Raw genomic sequence first — 23,837 nt, 5'->3', positions numbered from 1 at the left:
GAGATGCCGTTGGATTCTTTATTTAAAAAGTATCAAACAAAGATATATGACACTATGGGCTGATCGAGAGAATAAAAAAAAAAAAAAAAAAGAAAGAGAGAGAAAATTCCATCTCTCTTTTACATGGTCTACTTCCTGCTCATATCAGCAGTAATTTAGATAATTAAATTGCTCAATGCAGTAGTTGGAAGAGACGTGATCAACAAGCTGACTCTACTAAGATGTCAAATGTATTAGTGTTCCATATTTTTTTTATGAAATGCTGTATAATTGGACACCATCTTTTCACCCCGAGCTAACCTCTAGTTCAGAGGAGCATACTGAAGACATTTAAAATCAAATTATGAATGCCTGTGCAGTTAGAACATTTATACAGTGTATGGTGATGTTTCATGGCAGCAGGCGAATGGGTGAAATTAAGCAAAATAATAATATCAAGCCCCCTCCCCCCTTGAATTTAACAGTAAGATGAACAGTTCGGTGTTATGATTTAGTAAAAYGTACCCTTCAGCAAAAGTTCAGATATGTTAATGAGCACGCTGAAGTCCGTAACTAGACGTGCTTTTTACATTCAGCCTTGAATCACTGATCTTTGCACTGTCCCTGCAGGGTCTTTGAACTTTTGCTGGCATGAGGTATGAGCAGTTTTATTAGATCACACTGCTGAAATGCTTATCTTACTATTGACTCCAGAGCTTTTTTTTTTTTTTTTTTTATTAATACAATTTTATGACTGAATCATTCCTCTGAAGGATGCAATAGATCAGAGAAATTGGTTGGTTTTTTCCATCTCTAACTCACATGGTTTTCTGTATGGATGACATCTCTAAAAACAGGACAGAAGAACAGCATCTGGAGGGCCTGAGGCAGGGAATGTCTAGTGTTTGTTTTTAAATCTCTCGTGCTAGAAATACAGWGAAATTTTTCCTCTTTGACACATTCTTTGTATTTGTCCCTTCTTTTCCTTTAATTTTTCCAGGATTCTATTTCTAAACACTCAGTTTTATTTTTCTTCCTTCATACACATTTCTCCTTCGTGGCTCCTGCATTACAAGAATGTGACAGTGTCATCTAAGAACCACCTGTGACCCTGTGGTTGTTCCAAATCAGGATCAGGCAGGATGAAGAGAGAGACAGCAGGACAGAAAACACTACTTTCTTATYCACAGTGAACAGGGACTTTATTTTCCACATAAGCTGATGTCGGGATATTCTTTGATGTTGGTTCTCTGAGAAAAAAAGCCATGACAGAAAGCAACCAGTAAGCAAGCAGAAGGGACTCCAGCTAGGCAGTTCAGTTCTGCACCTGTACAACATTTTTYGGACTGCAGAGTCATAGCTCTGTTCCTAGGAACCATAAAGGATAAAGCTCAAGAAGGGAAAGCAGCGTCCCTTAAAATGCAGGAGTGCAAGAGAAGCCCAACAGTGAGCAAAAGCGGAAAACACGTTTGAGTCAAGAAGATCCAGTTCTCTTCTAGCTTTTTTTTTTTTTTTTTTAATGCAGCTATTTATGGACATAAAATTCCCAAAGTGTGTTTATGTATTGCTTGAAAGCGGAGAGACCTAGGCATGGATGCTCACTGACCTAAAACTCTATACCAACCCCCCTGGAAAATGCTATACCAGCACTGACGATTGTGTGGCACTGGTGTCTGTCTTCTCCATATTGTTTGTTCAGCTGTGAAGTGGTATGAATAGCTTTGTACTATGCCTGTATTTTAAGTGTAGGGAGCTCATGTTAACATTTAATAGCATGCTTTTGGGCCTGGATGCCTTTCCCACATGATACTTGCGTGGAGTCAGAATGATTCAGTTCTTTATTTTCCATTAAACTGTTAAAAGCAGGGCATCAGCTACGGAGTCCACAGTCTGGTAACAAACTTGGATGTGACAGGGGGTTTGTCAATTCTTTTTAGAAAGCCACTTAGTGCATCCACGTGTGTTACAAGGGAATCCCACAGTGATGAACAGAAAAAAGATACGTTGTCTTATGCCACTTTGAGGAAAAAATGCTCTGACATGATAGGCTGAATTAAAAATAAAAAAGTATACCCCCCTCCAAAAAAAAAAAAAAAATGGCCACTTGGAAATGGTGTCCACTAAACAGAATTGCTTGTTCTTGGATCCCTCTAAAACCTGAACTTTCCCACTCTTGGTTTCTTTTCAACCCTTTCTTCTGGAATGGAAGAAAAATATCGATCAGCTGCTGTAATCTCAAACTCAGCTCAGTCTCACAGTGATGAACTGAAGTGAGAAAGAAAGTCCGATATGGAAGACTCCTCACTGAAAATGCCTTACCTCCAACCCTTCTTCTTCTACCTCTGAAGATTTCATTGCCATGGTACAGGTCATGTTGATGTGAATGGTGCAATTTTCTCTCACTGAAACTTCCATACATAAAGTAGTTACGAGTTAAGAGGCTTGATTCAATTCTCCATGCTATAAAAATGGATAATATGATGTATTTTGACTGCATGCAAGACTAATATTGAACCACTAATGCATGTTATAGCTACCACAGGTTAAATTTATAGATTTTAAGCAAATGTTGTGATTTGTTTTTTCGCTATTTTTAGYTCTCAGTCTAAATGTCTTTTCAGAGGTAGCTTTCTACATTGCTAATGCAGCAATGAGCTCTAGAAATATTTTATCCTAGCAGATAAAGGAATGATGCCTTAGAAATTCAGGTCTTAAGCCTGCTTATGTACATAGCCCTTCTGCTGGGACAGGAATCCCTTGAGTTCGAAGTCGACGGTGTACACCAAGCTCACAGGAGCAGAGCGTGTGCTCCATTTGGAGCCCGTGTCCGTCTGTCCGACGCAGCTCTGCTGAGTGACACCAGCGGGTGGTCTGCTCTTTTTATCCTGTCCTAATGTGGGCTTGCAGCTGGCAAAGGTTGTTTTTAATAATGTATTTATAAAACTTTGATGTTGTGCATGTTCAGACACAGAGAAACAACGTTCTGAGCTTTCGGCACTGAAAAACAAAAAGCTGAATGAGGGATCTGGTTTCTCACCTCTTCCTCTGCCGTTAACCTGCTCCCGGCTGGCTGGCGCCAGAAACCGACTTTTACTGAGAAATACACAGAAGGAAAAGCCTTGGTCCGAAGGCTCCCATAGCWATTTTGAGTAATGCATGCCCTACTCCCTGTGCAGGAGGCTAGCTGATTGGTATTTCAGTAATATATTTATTTAGAAGCAAGTTTAACTTCTGTATGGCATGGCGATACTTTCATTCTCTTCTTACTCTTTTTGTGTAGTTAGCTCAAATCTGAGTGCGTCACTGTGTCACAGGGACACTGTCTGGCTGAGGTGTAAACTACAACACCTAGTTGTACCCTTTGGGTTTAGGGATGATTGAATAAGCATGCTTCCTTTTCTGCATCCTTTCTTGCATTTATTTCACACCCCTGGCAGAGGCTTTTTTTTATTATTATTATTTAAAGAGTACAGGATATATTAGGTATATTATTTTCTCCCTGTCTGCATGCGACATGGACTTTAGAAAAGCAGGAGTCTGCATTTTGTCCTGCGGTTACGTGGTAATAAGGATTTACAACTACCTCACAATGACTACATATGGGTTTATCTTTTTTATTTCCTAAGCCAAAATGATATTCAATTTATTTTTGAGGTATATTATAAAGACAGGTCCAGCATTTGACTGATCAAGACTACTTTTAAATAAATGCTGACACAATTCTTTTTTGTCTCTGATTCTCCCAGAACCCTATTGCWTTGAAAATAGATGTCCTAGAATGCATAAGCAGTCCTAGAGCAATGCTAGACAACATGCAGTGTCCCCTTTGCACCTTTTTTGCCCAGCATCACCAGTGAGAAGCCAATATGTGTACATACATAGAGAAATACGCTGACAAAATGCAAAAAGTARCCTGTRCACTAAAGAAGGAAAGATGGTTCCTGAAGCTGAGAGAAAGTTTTTCCAAGTGTGTAAAAACTACAAGGTAGAAACTGTTTTTGGCTGGGTGTGTAGAGCTCAATACATAAAATTGAAATTATTCTGTGATCCTTATAATATCCATCAATAACACAGCATCAACAAACAAATAGTAAAATAAAAAAGAGCTAGTCTAGTGTTAAAAAATGTATCTAAACTTCTAACAACCCAGACACTCTGCCTGASTTGTTACAATACCACCTGACTTCAGTGGCTTCATTCGAGCTATATTTGAACCTTTAAACTGAAGATCATCCACCTAAGCGTTTGCACTTATTTAAACTAAATAACTGAAAGATGTGTTTTGAAGCTGCTGAGTTTGCTCATATAGACATATAGGACTGGTAGCAGCAAGTACACATATGAAAACTATCACTTTTTTATCATTGAGYATTTCTGAGGCTCAGGAGCTCAAAGTAGCAATGGATGAGGAGGCAAYTGGTTCTGTGTAATTTGCAGTTGATTTTTATCTTGGCTCTGTGTCGTGTATCTCCTAATGATGAATGTTTGGGAGGGCCAGGTCAGGAATGGTTTCCACTCCAGTGCATTGATTGTGTAGCTGACAGTGGGCKCAATTAAAGTATAATAATCTGGTAATCTTTACCCCTTTTCAATTCAGGCTGCTGCATGTTGAATAGAGCCTGTGAAAGACTATAGCTTTCGAAAAGTAGGTGAACTCCTTGCCTCTTTGTCCGAGTGATTTGTGTCTAGTCAAATGACAGAAGAGACAAGTCCCCAAAACGTTGCTCCTCTGACTTTCATCATTGCTTCTGTCCGTGTTTCTGTGGGTTAACACTTGCTCTTCGTTTTCCTCTTCCTTCTTGCTAGGCTAACGACTGGATTTATAGCGAGCTCCTTACCACGGTGGGAAGACAAGCTGATGTGAGAAAGAAGATATGTCTGTTATGGGAAGGTGCCGTTTACCCCATCTCCTGGTTGTTCTTGCATTTGTGTTCGGTGGAGAGAAAAGCCAGGCACAAAGAGCAGGTACGCACTGCCGTTCAACTTACCCCCTCGTGTAGCAGCTGGGGCTTTTACTTGTCTGAAGTGTGATTGCTGCTAGGAGGAAAACAGTAACAAACCCAGCAAGACATTCACCACTGAAAAGATAAAATAGAGCTTAGAGATAGAGATAGCTCAAGCATCAAAGTTATGATTTAGCTGGATAAAACTATGATTTAGCTCCCTGGTACTGCTGCAGGGTTAGTAATGTTAGATTAGCCACCAAGATTAAGGGGAGCAGCATGCAGTTTGCTCTGCATATGCTTCGTCTACCCTGCATTGTTGTCAAGATAATTTCTTCCATTGCTTTCATTGGGCTTCAGATTAAACTTGGTGGATTTTTGATCTGGCTGGAACTTTTCTAGTGAGCTAAACAGGGCTGAGGCGCTGTCTAATGGTTGTACTGTCCAGTTAATAGCATACTCCTGGGCATATTTTTTGGCCTGTCCCAATTAGCACTTTCTCCCAAATGGCACCAAGTGCATTAGAGGACTGTACAGTTCTTATAAGCTTGGTTAGCCTTAGACAAGTCCCTGTGTCTTGACAAGGCCACTAAGTTTTCTGAAGGAATGGGAAGAGCTGATTCATATGGATGTGAACGTGACCATACCTTAGGGCCAGAAAAGCCCTTCTTTGAGATGGAGGTATTCTGGCTGTTCTGTAGCCTTATCCGATTTATACTAAAGAAAAGTAGTTTTTAGCCTGACTCTCAATCTAAGGAATAACTGCTTTACAGTGATGTTATATGATCTATKTACAGCATTTTGGAAGAAGTATAACAGGAATAAGAGGTCAGTAATAAAACAAAGTGAAACTTCATCTTTTTTTCTGCTTGTGGATCAGTCATACCAGAARGGATATGGTGATACCATTTATGTGTTCATGCTATGATTACTTTAAATAATTCTGGACTTATGGCTTGTTTATGAACCATTTTTAATGACAGTATAGAAAAATGGATGACTTAATGTCTCAGGGATGAATACAACTCCTGGAATTATGTTTCCAGAGAGCATTTCTGTAATTGCAAAACTGGAGTTCTCCCKCTCTGAATTATATTCCATATTCCCTTAACATGAACTGCTTCTGCCAGTAAACAATATTATTATACTATTCCTGGAAAACAATCAATTTTGTCCAGCACTGGACATTATTGTGCTAAAAATGCAGATTAATATTTACTAAAAGCTTTTCTGCAGCATTTCATCTCACTGTCATCAGATCTGTAAGCAACGAATCATTGACTCTAAGAAAATGATCCTGAAAGATCTTCTTTTTCTTCCCTGCAGTACTATCCGAACAGACATCACATTTTAAACCTCAAAACCCCTCCTTTTTTTAAGGCTCATTGCCCTTGAACACAGACAGGATTCATTCTGTCTGTTCTGTTTGTTTTTAAATTGCAATCATCTCTCCTGCTGAGAATCATTAAAATAAGCAACAGAAAGGTCTGTACATTGTGGGTTAAATACTTAGACCCTTACATTCTTTAGTTAGCCTCACTTAATTAATATTCTTTCAGATAATATAGATTACTATAACCGTGTTTTTTTTCRTATAGGAAAGTGGAGATTAGTTGTTTAGCCTTTGCTTTTATATGCTRTATGCTTCAAGTTCGGCAAAGAGCAAGCAGAAATACACTCATCAATCTATCTATCTGATGCACACAGAAGTAATGTAATTGACATCCCATAATATAACAGCATATGTTCCATCCTCCTCACACCCTTGTCACYTTTGAGAGAGTTACTGTGTGTGTCTTCTCATAGCAACTTTCGGATGGCTGCCCGTGTTAGTGATGAATCCAGCTAGACCTTTCTTGCTSAGTGGTTAGAGAAAGGCAGTCCCACCGCTCGCAAAATGCCATGAAAGAACGTGATCCCATACAGTACATTATTCCCTTAGACATGGAGGGGACAGCAGCATCTGGGTCAAGTTGCTGGATGTCCTCTAAAGTAGAAGTTAATGCAGCAACAGATGCTAACTTCTCAYTGTCACCTGCAGCACACCTTGTCTTGTCAACCACTGTCACTGTGCTGTGAGCGCTGCCCTAGAGTGTTGTAACTCGTGTCTTAAGAGAAGCTTCTACTGTTACCTGAAGGCAAGTCCTCTTCATGTGAGTGAGCCACCTGTGCTGTCCCTTCCAGTGCTATTGTCATTTCTGTCATTTTTAGGGCAGGTATATGGTCCCTAGAATAATCAGTAGAGCTAATTTATGAACATTAGGGTAAAATTTTGGAGTGGGAGAAGACTTCATAATTTTCCTGTGGGCTCACATGCTGGAACTCAGTAAGGATACATGGCAACAATGTAATTCCYCTTGTCTTTGGGTAGGACACTTCATATTTCTTTTCAGTGAGCTGGTTTTCCGGTAACTGCTTGACTGGATAAACTGTGGATGATAATTCCGTACTGTTTGGTCTTTGCCAGGTTAAAAATCGTAGTCTTCAGCTAACATCTACATTGTGTGCATTTACATTAGGATTTTAGTTTGGTTCGGGAGTGCAGCAGGGACATTTGCACCCTAGTAGAGCTGAGTGGGATCCTAGCGCCAGGAGGGCAGGAGGCTCAACAGCCACCACCCCCAGGCAAGGTGAGCAGGGCCAGCCCCATGGTAGTAGCCTGGTTCAGCCAAGACTCCAGATTGCCAGAGAAGCTCACAGTGACAAAGCAGCCGTGACGTCTAGCCAGRAATGCAAGTTAGCAAGTCAGGGTCYRGACCAGGTCTGGAGACAGTAGCTGGGTCGACAACAGTCCGTGCAAGTCCATCACAATGAGGCAGGTCCAAGGTGAAGCCATTGAGTCAGTCTGTGGCTCAGGCAAGGACCAAGGGCAAGAGACAGGCATTCTCACAAATATTCTCAGATTTTCTAACCAAGGGAAGTAAACTATTCAATCCAGATCAGAGGCCAGAGGAGGTTATTAATGTCATCATAGTGAGAACAGTTGGGGAACCAGGGCCTTGCAGTGAAACAGGAAGCAAACCTCTTTCGGTGGACGTGGGCTGGATGTGGGCTACCGCAGACCAGGGGCTGACGGTAGAAGGGTTTATAGGCAGCTGCCAACATTTTAGGGAAAAGAAATAACACTTCCCCAGGTCGGTGGGGCATAGAAAAGCCCTGTAACTCTGATAGAAATTAAATGGCACAGTTACTGATATGGAACAACTCTTTGTCTTGCATCATGTTAAATGTGCTCGTTCTTCACGTGATTAATCAAACTAGCTTTTTACCATTAGTTCAATAAAAGCGGTTGTACTTTGTGAGAGGACATGAGACTAGAATTACTGGAGAAATGATGGTTGTGGTCATAAACAAATTGAATTTGTAAAGCAGCTTTCAGTCCTAAAATTGCATAATTTGTTAGAATCTATGGCATATAAGAGCCAATTAAATAAAACCTGTATGTATATGTACACTTTGTCCRACTAGTGTATTATGATAATCTGTGTTTGTCACCTCTGGGACTTTCTGTGATTATACAGCATATTTATTTGCATATATTCAGAGAGAGCTACACAACATCTCCTGGGAGATCTACTTTGTTGGCCAGCATTTGACAAATATATGGACCAGTTTGGCTTCATATGACAAGAAGGTTGCAATTATAATACATTTGCCTTTCGGATTACATAGGCCTCAGATTACAAATATCATGGCTAGAGCCAGAAGACTGGTTGTGAGGTTAAGTGAACGTTTTCCCTATGAACGAACTGTACTTTGTTGTCAAGGAAGCTATCCCAGTATTCATGAGTCGTCCTTTAGTAAATAGTCAATGGCAGACAGCCTCAAAATCAGAATAATCTTGTTATRAATTTGCTTCACCAAGATACCATGCTGAGCAAAAGAACTTCTAGCTAAGCATAAATAAATCATAATGTTAATGCAAGGGGAAACATAAAAGCTTCACTAGTCAAAGTCAGGATTAGCATAGGCAAGGTCAAGACAGGTCTCTTGATCTGCCAAGGTCATTTCAGAGCATTACAAGAACAAAAGGGACAGAAAAAKGAACTGCAATGAGTTTTTTAAAGAGAAAAATGTCTTCATATTCATGCGGAGAGCATAAGTGAAAGATTGAGCAAAGTAGTTAGTAGTGCAGAAAGAAATACAGTTTGCATTTCAAGGTAAAGTATGTGCTGATCTACTGTAGATGCCCTAAAGTAGATGGAGTGAGTCACAAGTAAGAAAGACTGAGAATCTGCACTTTCTTTGTAGGATAGGGGGAGAGTTTGCTTCTCCTCAAAATTACTCATTAAATAGAAATGCATATAGCATATTTGGTTTATTTGACACTTGTCTTTCAGCTTTCGTTAGTGACATGTTCTGCCACTCCTGCAGGTTGCAAGAATGTTCACTATGACCTTGTTTTCATCTTGGATGCCTCGTCCAGCGTTGGAAAAGAAGATTTTGAGAAGGTTCGACAGTGGGTTTCTAATTTGGTGGAAACTTTTGAGATTGGCCCAGATAAAACCCACGTAGGTGTAGTACGGTACAGCGATCAGCCAACCACGGAGTTTGACCTGGGAAGGTACAAGACCCGTGAGGAAGTCAAAGAAGCKGCGCGAAAAATTAAGTATTATGGGGGTAACACAAACACTGGAGATGCTCTCAGGTACATCAACACTTACAGTTTTTCCAAAGAAGCAGGTGGGAGACTTAGTGACCAAACTGTTAAAAAAGTGGCTATCCTTCTGACGGATGGAAGGAGCCAGGATTATGTGTTAGATGCAGCCACTACAGCCCGTCAGGCTGGAATTAGGATCTTTGCAGTGGGTGTTGGTGAAGCCTTAAAAGAGGAACTGGATGAAATCGCTTCGGAACCCAAGTCTGCTCATGTGTTTCATGTCTCTGATTACAACGCCATTGATAAAATTCGGGGGAAGCTGAGAAGACGTCTTTGTGAAAGTAAGTAGAGCTCCCACTTCTTTTATGAAATGAGAATTGTAATAGATTCAGTTGACACATAGGTATGAAAAATCTGTGATTGTTTTCCTTCATGGTTTCCTGTTTATAATGCTGTGATAATAATTCTTTATTTTAGTGTCTTTGATATTCTGCTCTGTAAAAAGACATTTTACTGTCTGGAGAAGTGATAAAGTGCTCATTTTGAGCTCCTCGGCCAAAGTCAGCATTAAATATAGGTCAACTTGCAGTGGTCAAACTAGAGAGCAAAACATGGATTCGCTTTTTGTTCTGATAGAGTTCATTTACTTTATAATATTTTGGATTGAAAAAAATTTGAACTATTTCCAGGGCATCCTGTCATAGATCTGGAGGGTGATGTCTTAAGTTATACACAGAATTTGGCATATTTTGTATAGGAACTGAACTTTTCCTTATTTTCTGGTATTATAATATAAAAAAAAGTGCTCTGGAAGCTGCTGAGAATAATCCTTTAGGAAGCAAAAGGGATACTTGGGCTTATTTGCCTTTCAGAATCCTACTGACCACTGGTACATACTAACGTTCTGGCTACAGACTGCAAAACCTTGGTGTGATATATCGAATGGCTTTTAGTGTAGGTCCACTGAGCATGAAGTTCACACTGAATAAGTGCACTTTGAATTTYCAGCCCCAGGTGAAGGAGGACTGTGATAGAGTTAATTAACGGCTGATATCCCAGCACTTTTACTGGGACAACAATCACACATCTTTTTCCACTTCCATCACTGATAAACCACTATCTCAGAGTTCTTGATGGTTGTATATAAGAAACCCACTGGTTTTGTGGGTTTTCACTGTGTGTGTTATAGTTGCTGTAAGTTCTTTTGGTTGAAATCATGGAACACTGGTCTGGATCATAGGTCTGAACTTGAAGGATGGGCAGATGAGTCCTTGCATGATGATGTAACATGCTACCGTGCCAATGATCAGGTCTGTGGGCTGGGAAGTTGTGTTACTGTCTGGTGACAATAACTTGCCTGAAAAAAACAAGTCTTGTAGCTTGTGCTGTGATGCTCTTTTACTGCACTTCATTTGCAAGAAAAAATATTCACCTAATGCTCTGAACGCTTGTATGCTTACACAATGGCTAACACAAGCAGGCATTGCTGAACCATATCCAGGTGTGCCAAATAAAAAAGGGTATGGACAGGATAGTCCCAATACAAGTAAAAGCTGTGGTGGATTTTGACTACAAGCTGTAGAGATCACAGGAGCTGTCTTTTTCCTTGATAATCCAAAGTTGTAATACACACTTAAGACTACAATAGAATAACGAAGTGTAGACCGTTCTGGTGGGCCAGCTGCACTCARCCAACTTACTACTGCAGCTGTTGGACTCCCTAGGTCTGATATTCCTTTGAAATTCTATTACATACATTTTTAAAAACAAAKGCTTTCAGTACCTTTTTGCCCTGGGTTTGTCTTTATCACCTTCTCAAGAAATCATTTGCCTCTCTTACTGRGCATAATGCCATTGGCCCATGGCACTCTGTGCCCATCCTGGGTCCACAAGTGTTTTCATACCACTTCTAATTGGATCCCAAAGGATTATTAAAAGCATACTTCATCCTGAGTGTGTTAACTGTCACTCTCGAGGGTATTTGCTTCCACTTGCCCTAGTGGGTTAAATGGGGAGGAATAAAGCCTCTAAAAGGGTAAGTGAAAGGGAATTTTTATTAGATACAGAGAATTTTTAAGGGTAAAACAAAAGTCTTTTTTTTTTATTTCCATGTAAGAACAAAGGGAATCACACCACCAGTGRTGAACATTAAATGAACATTAATGAACATTAATGAACAATACATTGAACATTAGTGAACAATAAAGGAAGGAGCAGAGAGGAGGCGAATTACTTGACCATACAGCTGGTGGAGAATGTGTATGTATGTAGACCAAATAATGAAATGTAAGGAAGTTAGCAGTGATAAGGGACATTGAGTAGCCAGGTATCTGGGAGGATGAGTTGGATGCAGATGGATTTGAAAGAAGGGTATCCAGCATGGAAAGAGGGGTTGTCAACTAAGGCAGCAAATACAGATGCATAAAAATGTATTAAACTTTACAACAGAATGACTTCCACATCAATGGCAGTTATAGATGATGGGTCTGCAGTAGACTTCAGGAGGCCATGCTGAGTAGTTTTCTGATGCAAGGTCTACAGTGAGGCTGTGTAATGCCCCTCACAGCCTTAATCGGAGAGGCTTTCATTTTGGTGTCAAGTCTTGGTCCTTCTTGCTGCAATTTGAGCTTGATCTTGTCCTATTTTCACTGGATACCCAGAAGAGTTTGTTCTCCTCCTGTGTGTGTCAGTCTTTTCTGCTTGGAAGGCTGTTTTCATATTTTCCCAAAGCCTTGTCTTCTCTAGGTTGAATATGAGGAAACTGTTTTTTGGCAGAATAAGTCTTGCCATTGTTTATTTATTTATTTTATTGTTTTGCCTGTGAAGTGTTTTTAACATCTAACATCTGCRCTAAACAAACAAACAAGAAATTCCTGCTCTGCACTGAAGTTGGACATTGAAACAGAGGGTGAGAGACGAGAAGCACCGTCAGTAGAAGTGTTGTCATAGAGATCAGGAAACTTTCATATCTGTGGGTTGGAAATGCTTTGGGGGATGGGAGAAGAATGGTGGAGAATAGGACTTAGTCTTTTCTTCTGCATGCACCACTTTTAAATTTCAGGTTAACACAGTAAGTTGTAAGGGCTATACCTTACCCATATTCAGAATGTAACGTTTAATAGTTGTTGTTAAATTTCTGTAATTTTAATACGATAACACTACATATAAAAAAGAACATACAAACCTCTGGAGAGCAGGAGGAGGACCTCACCCRTGGAGTGGGCTCATGCCATGCTAGTGTTTAGTTTGTGCATATTCTAAGACAAAAGCATACATTGCTGGAGCCAGCTTAGGGTTTTAGTAGACATAATCCTCTGTGAGCTCGTGGGAGACACATGAATCAATGAGAGGAAATGGGAGAGAGTTTTTCTGTTGTACTGACCAACGATGACTCTTCCAGTCCTTGCGCTACTGTACTACAGAAATGTGTGGAGTCGTGCGGTGCTGCAGATACTGGATTTCATGCCAGCAGCTGTTCGGAATCACTTCTCTCTGGTCTCACTGGATGTCTCCTCATTTCTGTCATTCTGTTTTGCTATATTTGACTGAATTTATTGCTAAGAACATGTCGTTAAGTGCATTAATAGCATTTTAGCTCTCATTTGATACTGTGGAAGTAAGCATAGCGGATTTGGAAAATAACATGTCTGCTCAGTGGAACATTGTGGCAGTGGGAGATATTTTTGCCAAACTTCTCCATTACATTCTTGACTATAGTTAGCAGGAAAATTTGGGAGATGCTTTTAGATGACAGCAGGAGAGATGCATTCTGCTAAAAATTCCAGAGATGCTACATGCTTTCTAAATAGGGTTTTTGCTTATATGGTAGAGATGAGAACAGGCAGCTATGGAATATTTAAAAATATACTGGCACCTGCTTCTGTTAGGTAAATAGTAGGTTTTTGCTTGTCAAAGGAAAGCCAATTGCTTTGATTTCAACACATTTGGAACTTGATTTGATAAGTTAGTGCATATACAGAGCTGTCAGCTTGTCTTAGATCTGGTAATACTGGTGGTTAGCACTGTCATTTGACATTTAAGCCTCAATGTGGGGGACACTGAAATGGTGCCCTAAAATAAACAGTATCTGCTTAGAGGTATTTTTTTAAACAACACTGATTGAAGTGCTCTGAATGCTGCAGTATATGAATTTATTTTGTTATCATTAAACCTCTTTCACGGTTTACTGGCTCCATAAGCCTATTACTTAGCATCTTTAGATCACATTGCATATATGTGGGATTAGTAAACCTTTGCTGTATGACAAAACTCAGATTATACATCTTGAGAAGAAATGTAGCTTTAGCGATACAGTCTCTGCAAAGGGTAGTTCATTCAACAAGTGGATGTTTTCAGAGGAAGGACTGTGGGAGCATTGTGCTCAGCATTGGACCAGGAACTGAAATCTGAGATGTTTGATACTCCACACAGTCTTCTCAACTGCTTGAGGTGTCRGTCAAAGGGATTTCTAGGAACATATGATACTGGAGAAAAGTATGTCTCCTTTCATGACTGTCTYAGCAATTTTGTCRACTGGCCTGCTAGAGTTTGGGTGARCCTGGTGGAATCAGTATGTTGTGTTAACTGCTTTCCTCTGGCAGATGTGTTACAGAGTGGTGTTTGCTTTCTTCTAGCAGAGATGAGAGGCCTATTACCAGACTGCTCAGTGAGAAGCAGCACTGTGTTTAGTGATGTGCTGAAGTCATCTTGCAATTGATGGAGAATTATTGCCTGAAACCTTAGATAGCTGAACACGTAACGCTATTTATCAACACTAATGTCTGTAGAACAGCCTGGAAGACTGGTCTTCGTGGCAGAATTTGGCAGGCCTCTTACTGTCTTTATCAGAATTAATCAATTCTTGTCTGTGGCCATTAATTACTTTTATATATAATGTAGTTCTTCAATCAGTTTTTAGTTGCCTGTAAGATCTGTTTATCTGCAGTCACATGTGTGGAAGACCAAAAGAGTGTATCATCACCAGAATCTCAATTCTTTGCATGCAGAAGGAGATAGGGTTAAAATGTTTGAATGACTGGATGGTACCAATGGCTTGTCATTGATTTCAATGGATATAGCAAGGCCTGTGATGAAATCTCAAAATCACTTGTGTTCAGCTGCTTCACAAATTTTCTGTTTCTATTTGTAGGTGTATTTTTTGACTTTGAGCATGTATGATGTAGGTCTTTTGCTGTCACTGCTCTATTTCTGACATAAAAGGGCTTCTGGTCCTCAAGACAATAACTTGAACATATCGTTCAAAATAATGGTCAAAAAAGTTAAGAAGTGTCTTTCTTGAAGTTAGTGTTGCTCATATTCAAGATATATTCATTGGAGAGCTCATCATGAGAATGATAGACTTTTCTTCCTGGCCTTCAACATCAAAARAAATGCACAAAGATCATTCCAAAGGGCAGACTTTGAATTGCCATATTTTGGGTGATAAATATAGGAAGAGTGGGTAGTTCCCAAGAGATGTATCAATATGGCTAAGCTCCACATGAATACTGAAATAACTGAAGTCATCAGCATCTAATGGTATTTACTTAACCATTGACTTGAGTATCATTTACCCTCATTTTATACTTTTGTTGAGCTCTGAGATTTCCCTGTAAATTTACTCTTTTCTGGGTAGCTTTGTCATGGAATAGGAAAGGAGGTGGAACTCAACAACTGGCAGAARTAGGAAAGCTAGACTATTTTTACTGGGCTTAATTGTGGTAGTAGTTTCAGTTCTTTTAGTCTGTAGAGCAGCTTTGGGAATAGATCGGTTTTGCTTTCACAGTTTGAGATTTGCCTTTATCTATGTTCTCTAAAAGTTCAGTTTAGCAGTAGTTCCAAATCTTACTTGATCTTATTGCAGGGTCTTAGGAGTTGTTTTTCATCAWTGCGATGGCTTGTGGAGATATCCCACAAATGTGAATATAGCTTCCTGTCGTCTGGACAGAGCTTGGGATGTGCCACAAGTGAACCTATACATTTATTTGCAAAAATYTGTGGCACGCACCTCCATGCTGAGTGCTGAGAAGGTGATGTGTTTTGGAGTAATGACTGTTAATGAACTGGCTAAAATCTGATTAACAGAATATGTTCCATAGAAATAATCTAACTCCTGTGCTTTCTCACTTGGAAATGTAATCACTTCCAAATGGTTTGGAAAGTCTGATAAAAGCTCAATAGACAACTTCTGTTTTTTTAGCAAATAGAACTAGGCAGTGACCCAGCAGATGTCACCTCTGATATCTTGAGTTGCTTCTTGATAATCTTATCTCCCCCGGCTGYAGTGATGCCTTTCTCAAACACTGCACCTAACTTGATCTGTGACATCTCAACCTGTAGTAATCCTTCATGTCACCGATGATAGGATCACATAGCCTTCATCATCGTGTATGCTGGCTAAACTGCGGCATTCTGCAAAGGCATAAAATGGCTGTGACAGACTTTCCAACTGATTTATCCTTTGCTTGAAAGAGGAAAAGAACTTTCACTTTTCATGGRTGGYGGGCTGGGAGGAGATAAAATATTTRACAGGCTTAGTGCTGATGACATGCAACTTTCTTCTGTCATTTCATGGTTGAAGGACAGCTTGCTTTCGTGGTTTATGGTTCCAGCAAGCACAGCAAAGATCTTCTTTTTCTCTTACAGYATTTTTTGTTATCCAACCGAATGCTTGCCTGAGACACTCAAATATGATTTTCCACTTGGTCCAGCCACCACTAACTTAAAGTAAAACCATTCTAGAGATGGAATCTAGCAGGAAGAAGTGCTTGAGCTCAGAAACTGAGCAGGGACTCTTGGTTACTCCTCAGCTCCTTCAAATACTATGTAGAAATAACTGCTTTTCCAGAACACAACTTCCATTGTGTTCTGCTACTGTGCAATGTCAATATCACTTAAATAATTTCCTATTAAGTCTGGGACAGTAGGTTTATTCTGAGATTAGCAATGGTGTTGTTTCATGACCAGTTTAAGCCATCACTGCTGCTAAAAAAGGAAGTCTTACTCTTCCTAACTTTCTTCTCCCATCTGTCAGCACAGGCATTCATGTGGCCCTGCCGTGAACTACCACGTGGCCTACCAGCAGGGAGCCAATGAATATTCTTATTTTCTTTCCTGGATTAGTTTTTACGCAGATTTAGTTCACCATGCAAGCACATGGACTTTTTCTGTCCTGGGGGAGGCACAAGGTGAGAACTAGGGGCAGGAGGAAGACCTGGATTGTATCTTTTGCTGCAGTGCTGGTTCATACCAGCTAGATGAACTACATAACATTAGCTAAGGACTTAAGGAAGCTGAACAAAATCCTTCATGTACTCCTACCTCTAAACTAGTGCCTGTGTTCTGCTGTCAAGATGTGCACTAAATGGATTACTAGAGAGGTTCTTCAGGTTCAAACATAGCTTCTAGGCTTCAGGGAAACTTGTCAGGCTTGAGTAAACTGTCTTATCTACAAAATTTCCAATTGCAGACTGATCTCTTCATGATTCTATTCCATTTTCCTTAAATAGACTTTTTGGTATGCGTAGTCATTACTGAGTTACCACTGACAACTTCTTATTGTTCAGGGCAGTAGCCGTAACTTCAGAACTGTCCCTCCTCAGACATGTGTCTGTGTTGGGCTGGAAGCATCTTGCCAGGGTTCAATGGTAGGTAGGATGAGCAGGCTGACCACTGCTGTAACCTAGATGCAGGCTGGCTGTCAGTTCCTCCGGGCAGCACGTTGTTATTTCTGTGATCTTGCAGCCTGGTGGCTTCTCTGTTCAGAACAGATCTTAGTTCTGTTACAGTTTTAGAAAGAGATTTATTGATTTATTTTTCTTCCCTCGTGTGCTGAAAAAAAGCAATGTCTTGAGATGAGAAAGAAGTTCAGCTTTGCAGCAGCCATGGTCTTATTTCTCCTTTTGTTTAGGGAGCAAAGGTATGGATTCAACAGTCATTTAAACAACACAGTTTTAGAAATAACTCCTTGACAGAAAATGGAATTACTTCCACTCTTCTTTGATAAAACTGAAAAGAGAATTCTATTCCAATCCTGCATATCTGTAAAGTACTAGATGCCTTAATAAAGGACTTTTTGAAAGTAGAGTCCTAAGGTATTATAAAATGAGATCAATCTTTYCCATCTTCCCTTTCTCATCTGCAGTTTCTTTCTTAAACAGTTGCATACAAATAGTAGCATCATAAAACATGGACAATTACTTTACGTAAAATAATGAATCTCTGGATTGCTCACAATGTCGTGTCCCAAATCACAGAATCTAATTGAATGACGACATCTCTCCTAGTTTATAATAGTTTCTTTCTTGACTTTCAGATAAGAAATCTCTGAACAATGTTTAATGTACGGTAAAACTAATTGTAGAGGCAGGAAGAAGATTAGACTCATGACATAAAAGTAAGTCCCAGACATYAGAAAGAAGCATTGAGACAATCAGAAAAAGTATGGGTCTCAGTGGCAGAAGAAATTACATCTTATGAAAAAGTAATGTGCCGTTCAGAGAACAAAAAGAGGAAAAATATGGTGACTATGGGAGAGATTTCTAAACAGTGTTGGAATGAAAGAGAAATACAGAAATAGGAACAGACAAAAAGCTGGAACGTATTGTCATGTGCTAAAARTTATTAGTAACTTGTTTTTCAACAGTGCCTGCAGCCCTCATTGATTTTGCAGGAGCTGTGGATACTCAGCACTTTCAAAAATTAGGCTGTAGAGCTCAATAGTTATGCAGCTGAAAACAGGAGGAGGCTTTCTGTCTGCTCCAGTAGACTCCAAATGGTGGGGTAAAGGAGAGGACTCATCCTTTGGGTAACGCTGTCTGTCTTGGTGTTTGTTTTCTAATGAACTGATGAGGAATGCTCAGTAGAAAGAATAATCTGTGAAGTCTTGTGGGGCAGGGCCAAGGTCAGGGCAGCTGGGTAGACGCTCAGCAGGAGTCTTGGGCAAGGCACAGAAAAACCTCTGAGGTTTCAGGTTTAGTTACAAGCTTTTCTGTCCAAGCAAAATAGAGAGATGAGGAGCAATCTCTTGCCATATGTCCTTCGCAAAGCTGAAGGGCCTTTAAACCTCAGCAGGGCAGGATAGCTTTTGTGTAGTCAGGGCTTCTTTCTCCCTTCATCAACACCCCCTAAGCTGGCCTCACACTGAAAGGAGAGTACTTATTTAATGTTCTAGGCTTGCCCTTTTTCTTACACTTGATGTAGTTTTTTGGCAAATTCTAGAAATTCCAGCGAAAATCTAATGGTATCTTTCACCGTAGGCTTTATGTAGATCGGGACAGCCACTCGTCCTGGTTAGGTGCAGCTATGAGCGAAAGACTTCCTCTTCTCTCCCTTGGTTTGGGGATATATTTCTATTTAAGAAATGGAAAGCCAGATCTGGAAACATGCTGTGGAGACTTAGTCACAGTTCTGCTGATTGAACTGGTAGAATTTACTGCAAGTGATACAGAGAAGCTCGAATGTTAGTCAGAGCATATGAAAGCCCATATAATGCACTAAAGGTCCTGCCATAGGCTACTATACTTTTCCTGAAATTAGCTTCCTGAAACCTGCAGCTTCTTGTGAAATGAATGTTTCTGTAAGCTTCATAGTGGAATGATGAGCTTGGTCTCTCAGGGTTTTTCTGCTCCTGGCTGCATATGTTCAAGCTCCAAATCTTGTGATGAGGAGGTGTGATGAGAAATGCAGATCTTAAAATCCCRGGTAAGTCTGCACCAGAACATGTGAGCCTAGATGTGTACCATCATGGGTGCTAGGTCTCCGTGGTGGGACACAGCCGGTGCTGCAGTCTGCCCCTGGGGCTTTTCAGCACAAGTTTGCTTAGAACAAAAGGGTTGGGTGAATAGCTATTTTCTAATCAARTAGTTTCACTAGAAAATTTGTGACGTTTTGCAGGTGTCTTTATATAACTTGAAAGTGAAACTACTTTTGGAAACAATTWCACAGCAAGGAAGAGTTTGACTGTGAAACCATGTTCTCTGACTTCGTTAATGTGTCTGTTATTTGACAACATCTGAAACAAGCTAGCCAGGACCACTTACCGTTACAGCCTTGAGATGAAAATGCTACCACCACTTCTGTCTTGCTGACCWGTATTTAGAAGACAATGAAATTTATCCCTGTTCCCAGGACCAAATCAGGACTTGTTATTTAAATTTCAGAGGGCTTATTCTGAAGCTTTAGGCATCTCTCTGATGCCTATAAACCTTGCTCTCTGCAATGGAGRTCTTCATCCAGATGTTAATGCTGGAATTCACACTCAAATAACAGAACYATTTCATTTTCCATCAACTGGTAACATGAACTGGTGCACACTTTCTTCTGTAGAAAGTTTGTAAAGGTTATCAGTTTTTTCTGCAACTTAATTTCACTTCTTACTTTCTTTTCTAATGAACTGAGCCAACAAACAAAACTGAATCATATTGCACTGGTCTGCTGAGAATATTTTCCCCCACAGCKCTAGAGATGGTGCATGGTTTAGCTGGTGGGCTATTTTTGTTAGTAAATTGCAGGGTTAGTGTTTCAATCCCATCAAGGTTTCTACAAGTTACACCCAAAGACCAAATTCCTTTTTTTTCAAATTGATAATCTGTTTATGAAATGAAACAAAAGCAGTGGGAGCATTTTGAACACCTAGGGAAATTGCTTTTTCATAAGGCAATAATTAGTTTCTTTAAAATGCAAATAAGAGGTTGGAACAAGTTCTGCTGTATTAAGCACTTACAAATGATGGAGAACAGTTCACAGCTCTGCATAAAATGCCTTTAGGCATGCCCTCCATTTTGGGAATGGTAAGTACTGATGCTAATGCTGATCAGAAGTAGGGAGGAYGTCTTCAAGGAAGATAGCTCAAGTGGACACAGTGGTCACTTACTGCCTTAAACTGTTGAATGGCAGTCTAGTTCAATATTAGGTTTCAAAACTCACTTCATTTCATTGCAGCTTAATAGTCAAAATTTAGCTTGGCTAAATACAGCTTGTCTGTAACATCATCTGTACTCTAGAAATTAAGACATTCACACACACACACACACACACACACACACACATTTAACTCTAGAAAATAAAGCTGTGCCCTTTCAGCCAGAAGCATCAGTCTTTTTTTACAATGAGTTAGATAGAAAGCCATAACACATTAAAGCCCTAGTGAAGATGAAATACAGGACATTTTTAGTGCCATGGAACTAGGCAAGATCAACCCAATCTACTACCTCTGGGCTAGATTTCGTTTAGCTACATGGCAGTAGAAATCACTATGCTTTGTTCCCCCAGGATTTTATAGCAAGATAGATAACGTGTATTAGTTATCTGCTATAAAAACTTCTCACTTTTGGCAGTGAAGACGWAGCATCTCTGTGAGAGGCTGCAATATTAAGATGACACAAGTAGGATGGTRGAGCAGAATTTTAGTTGCTAGTGCTAATGCTTTTTGGCAAATCACACTAATTTCTTAAGGTCATTTCTGAGTTTAAAGCAATTTTTGGATCAGAACTGAGATCTATAAATTGAATTAAACAATATAGTGTCTTTACTTTCAAGTATCTTCAGTGGGATTCAAATTGCTTAACTTCAACAGTCTGAAAATTATTTGTCTGGACTTTTGCTAGTCAGTGGAAAGAAACAGACACCTCTAGAGAGTGATTCATCCTTTTCTAAGACTGTCCAAGACAGGTGGCATGATTCAGTCTCTGAGGCCTATCTCTTTTCATTAACTTTTGAGAGAGCTTGAGATAATTTGCTCATACTGAATTCCTCATTTTGACGGCCAAAAACAAATGCGTTGAGTCTTTCCCCATGGTGTTCTGTGAATACRATAGTATTTAGTCACTTGTACCAGTAAATCAGTCTTCTGGGATTTACATTACAGACACGTATATAGGCCAGCCTGATTATATTGTGCCATTTCAGGCTTCTGCTGCTCAGAATTGTGCGTTGTGTTTCTTGTCTAGCTGTCTGAAGCCATGGCAGTTGTGCAGTCRCAGAATACAATGTAAATTAAGGAAACTGTTATCAAATATGTCATTTTGGGTCTAACAATGTACTGCCAAATTGTATGAATCCTTAAAATTGGGCTCCTGTCTTTTCCTGTGTGTCTTCTCTCTTTCTCTCTCTCTTTTTTTTTTTTTTTTTTTTTTTTGTGACAAATTGGCCCCTGAAGAAAAAATGCGTTGTGACACTGCCTACTGCAGTCTGTTGACTCATTGTACCAAGGAAACAATACTTTAAAGACCAACTAAGGGCTGACATACAATTAAGAGTAACAGAGAAGGAGACAGCTATTTTAATTACTGTTGTTGAAAGACACCTTTGGTGTGAATAGCCTTTTTTTTGTTAATCGAAGCAGGAAGGATGCATCTGGAGATAGGCAGACAAATCMGCTTCTGCTTAATGATCTTGGAGGTTTTCACTGCAGTAAAGTCAGGCTCAGAAACAAACTGTTCTCRTACATACTGGAATGAAACTGGAAAGGACCTTAGCTGGGACCACAGAGCCCTCTTATGYTACCAAGTCTGTTACTCATCCATACTGGTCATCTCATACTGTCAACCTTAAGAACTGACATGTAGGACCTGGTAAAAAAGCCCAGTGGAAGGAATACTAGTGCTTCGTGTAGGTTTGGGGCTATGAACAGGACTAGAAGATGGCAAATGTCTTTGAATCAACAGAGTTTCTACATATATGTTTAGCTCTAGATAGGTAACTACAAACATCTTTATTCAATTTTAAGATGAATTCATTGTGCGTGCCATTTGCACAGGCAGCTATGCTGTAGCCTCTGCCTTGCTGGAAGACAACATGGCTTGTTTGGAATATTTTGCTTTTTGTATATAAGTGTACTATACACAGTAAGTATCATGATCTATAGGGGACGGGTCTGGGACAGACAGTTCATCTGGTCAAGTCTCAGAGGATTAAAATGATCCAGGCAGGCCCTTGATTTTCAGACTCCTAAAACCCAATCTCAGTTCTCTTTTTGTAAAAAACACTACTTGTGCACAACTCCAGCAGAGGTAGAAGAGGTCTGTTTAGCACTTTGGAAAGTCTCTGAAGTGTCTAGATTAAGAACTTTGGATATACATTTTTTCCAGTTCTTGACWCTATATTTTCCTGTATGTTTTGGGAGCATTTTATCCTACAAATCGTATTGGAGAGCAAACATTAACACTTTTGCTGTAGTGAAGCTTATTTACAGCCTGGAATCACAACTCCAGTTGTAGAGACACAATTTCCCCTTCTAGACTCCGAGGCCTTTTTGTTCAGAAGCTCCCTGCTTTAATGAAAAGGTTAAGAGAGCATAAACTAAATGGGAGTCATCATTATCTTAGCTGTATCACACAGGCCGTGAGACTTATCTGAACCATGAGTATATAACATGCTCTAAAAAAAGGCAAAATGTCCTACAAAATTTACTATGCTAGTTACAAATCAATATATTTGGGGAGATATCTGCTAACTATTCCTCCAAGCTATCAGAAAGCTCTGTGCCAGATTAGTGAGTCATGCATGTTGATTTTTAACAGACTTATTTAAAGATACTGTTTAAAGACTAATATAAAATTTCCATGATTTGTAGAGCAGCTCCAAACCTTCTGAAAATTCAACATTTTTTCCATTAGCTGTTCTTATTCCCAGTAACAAGCATAGCAGCTGATGTTTGGTTTGTGTACGTATCTGATAAACTGTTCTTTGACTCCGTAATGGCCTTGATAGTATTCGGTAAATTAATTTCTATTTCTTACAAACTGATTTTTTTTATATGCTCATAGCTTTATATGCTCTGAGACACTGGTTTCAGAGAATTTAAGGTGGTACAGAGGAGTCTCTTCACTATGTCTGGTTCCAAGTCAAGGATTTTTTCATCTATAATTGGCAATTTATCCCAGTGGGTGGGATTTTTTTTTTTTTTTTTTTTTTTTTAAACCCTTTGTGCATGTTATTATTCAGTTAAAAATACAGTGCTAGATACTTACAGTCAGCTTAAGAATACAACACATGACTGCTGAATAAAAGAAGTTAGTGGATAGGTTACTACACCCTGTCACCACATTCAGTTCTGTGAACTATTTTTGAGATGATTATATCTCTCAAGTGATTTGGCTTTGCATGTGGGTATATTTATTTGTTTTAGTGCAGGGGGCCTATAATAAGAAGAGTCTCAGCTTTTATTTTTTTTTTCCTATGATTTTCATGGATATATGCTTTGATCGTAAACTGTTACGCCCTACTGAAATTTCCAAACCTGTCTCTTGGTCTCCTGGGAACAAGGAAGTTTTTTCTTATTCATATCCTACTGCAGGTTGTTTCTTTTTCTCTCT

At 39.6% G+C, this 23,837-nt stretch overlaps 1 protein-coding gene across 1 annotated transcript in view; it reads left to right on the top strand.

The window, feature by feature from the left end:
- COL22A1 (collagen type XXII alpha 1 chain) overlaps positions 1 to 23,837 on the top strand; it is a 237,215-nt gene that overhangs the window by 22,468 nt on the left and 190,910 nt on the right. Inside the window, exons 2-3 of the mRNA XM_085300726.1 lie at positions 4,786 to 4,944; positions 9,297 to 9,863. Coding sequence (XP_085156852.1) covers positions 4,854 to 4,944; positions 9,297 to 9,863 — 658 coding nt within the window. The 5' untranslated portion in view covers positions 4,786 to 4,853. The remainder of the gene's footprint in view (positions 1 to 4,785; positions 4,945 to 9,296; positions 9,864 to 23,837) is intronic.

The sequence above is a fragment of the Rhea americana genome, unplaced genomic scaffold (assembly GCF_003343005.1).
Source record: "Rhea americana isolate MKP2758 unplaced genomic scaffold, rheAme1 scaffold_0, whole genome shotgun sequence".
Taxonomy (NCBI): domain Eukaryota; kingdom Metazoa; phylum Chordata; class Aves; order Rheiformes; family Rheidae; genus Rhea; species Rhea americana.
Note: the sequence above shows the minus strand (reverse complement) of the source record. Positions and strands in the feature narration are given on the sequence as shown.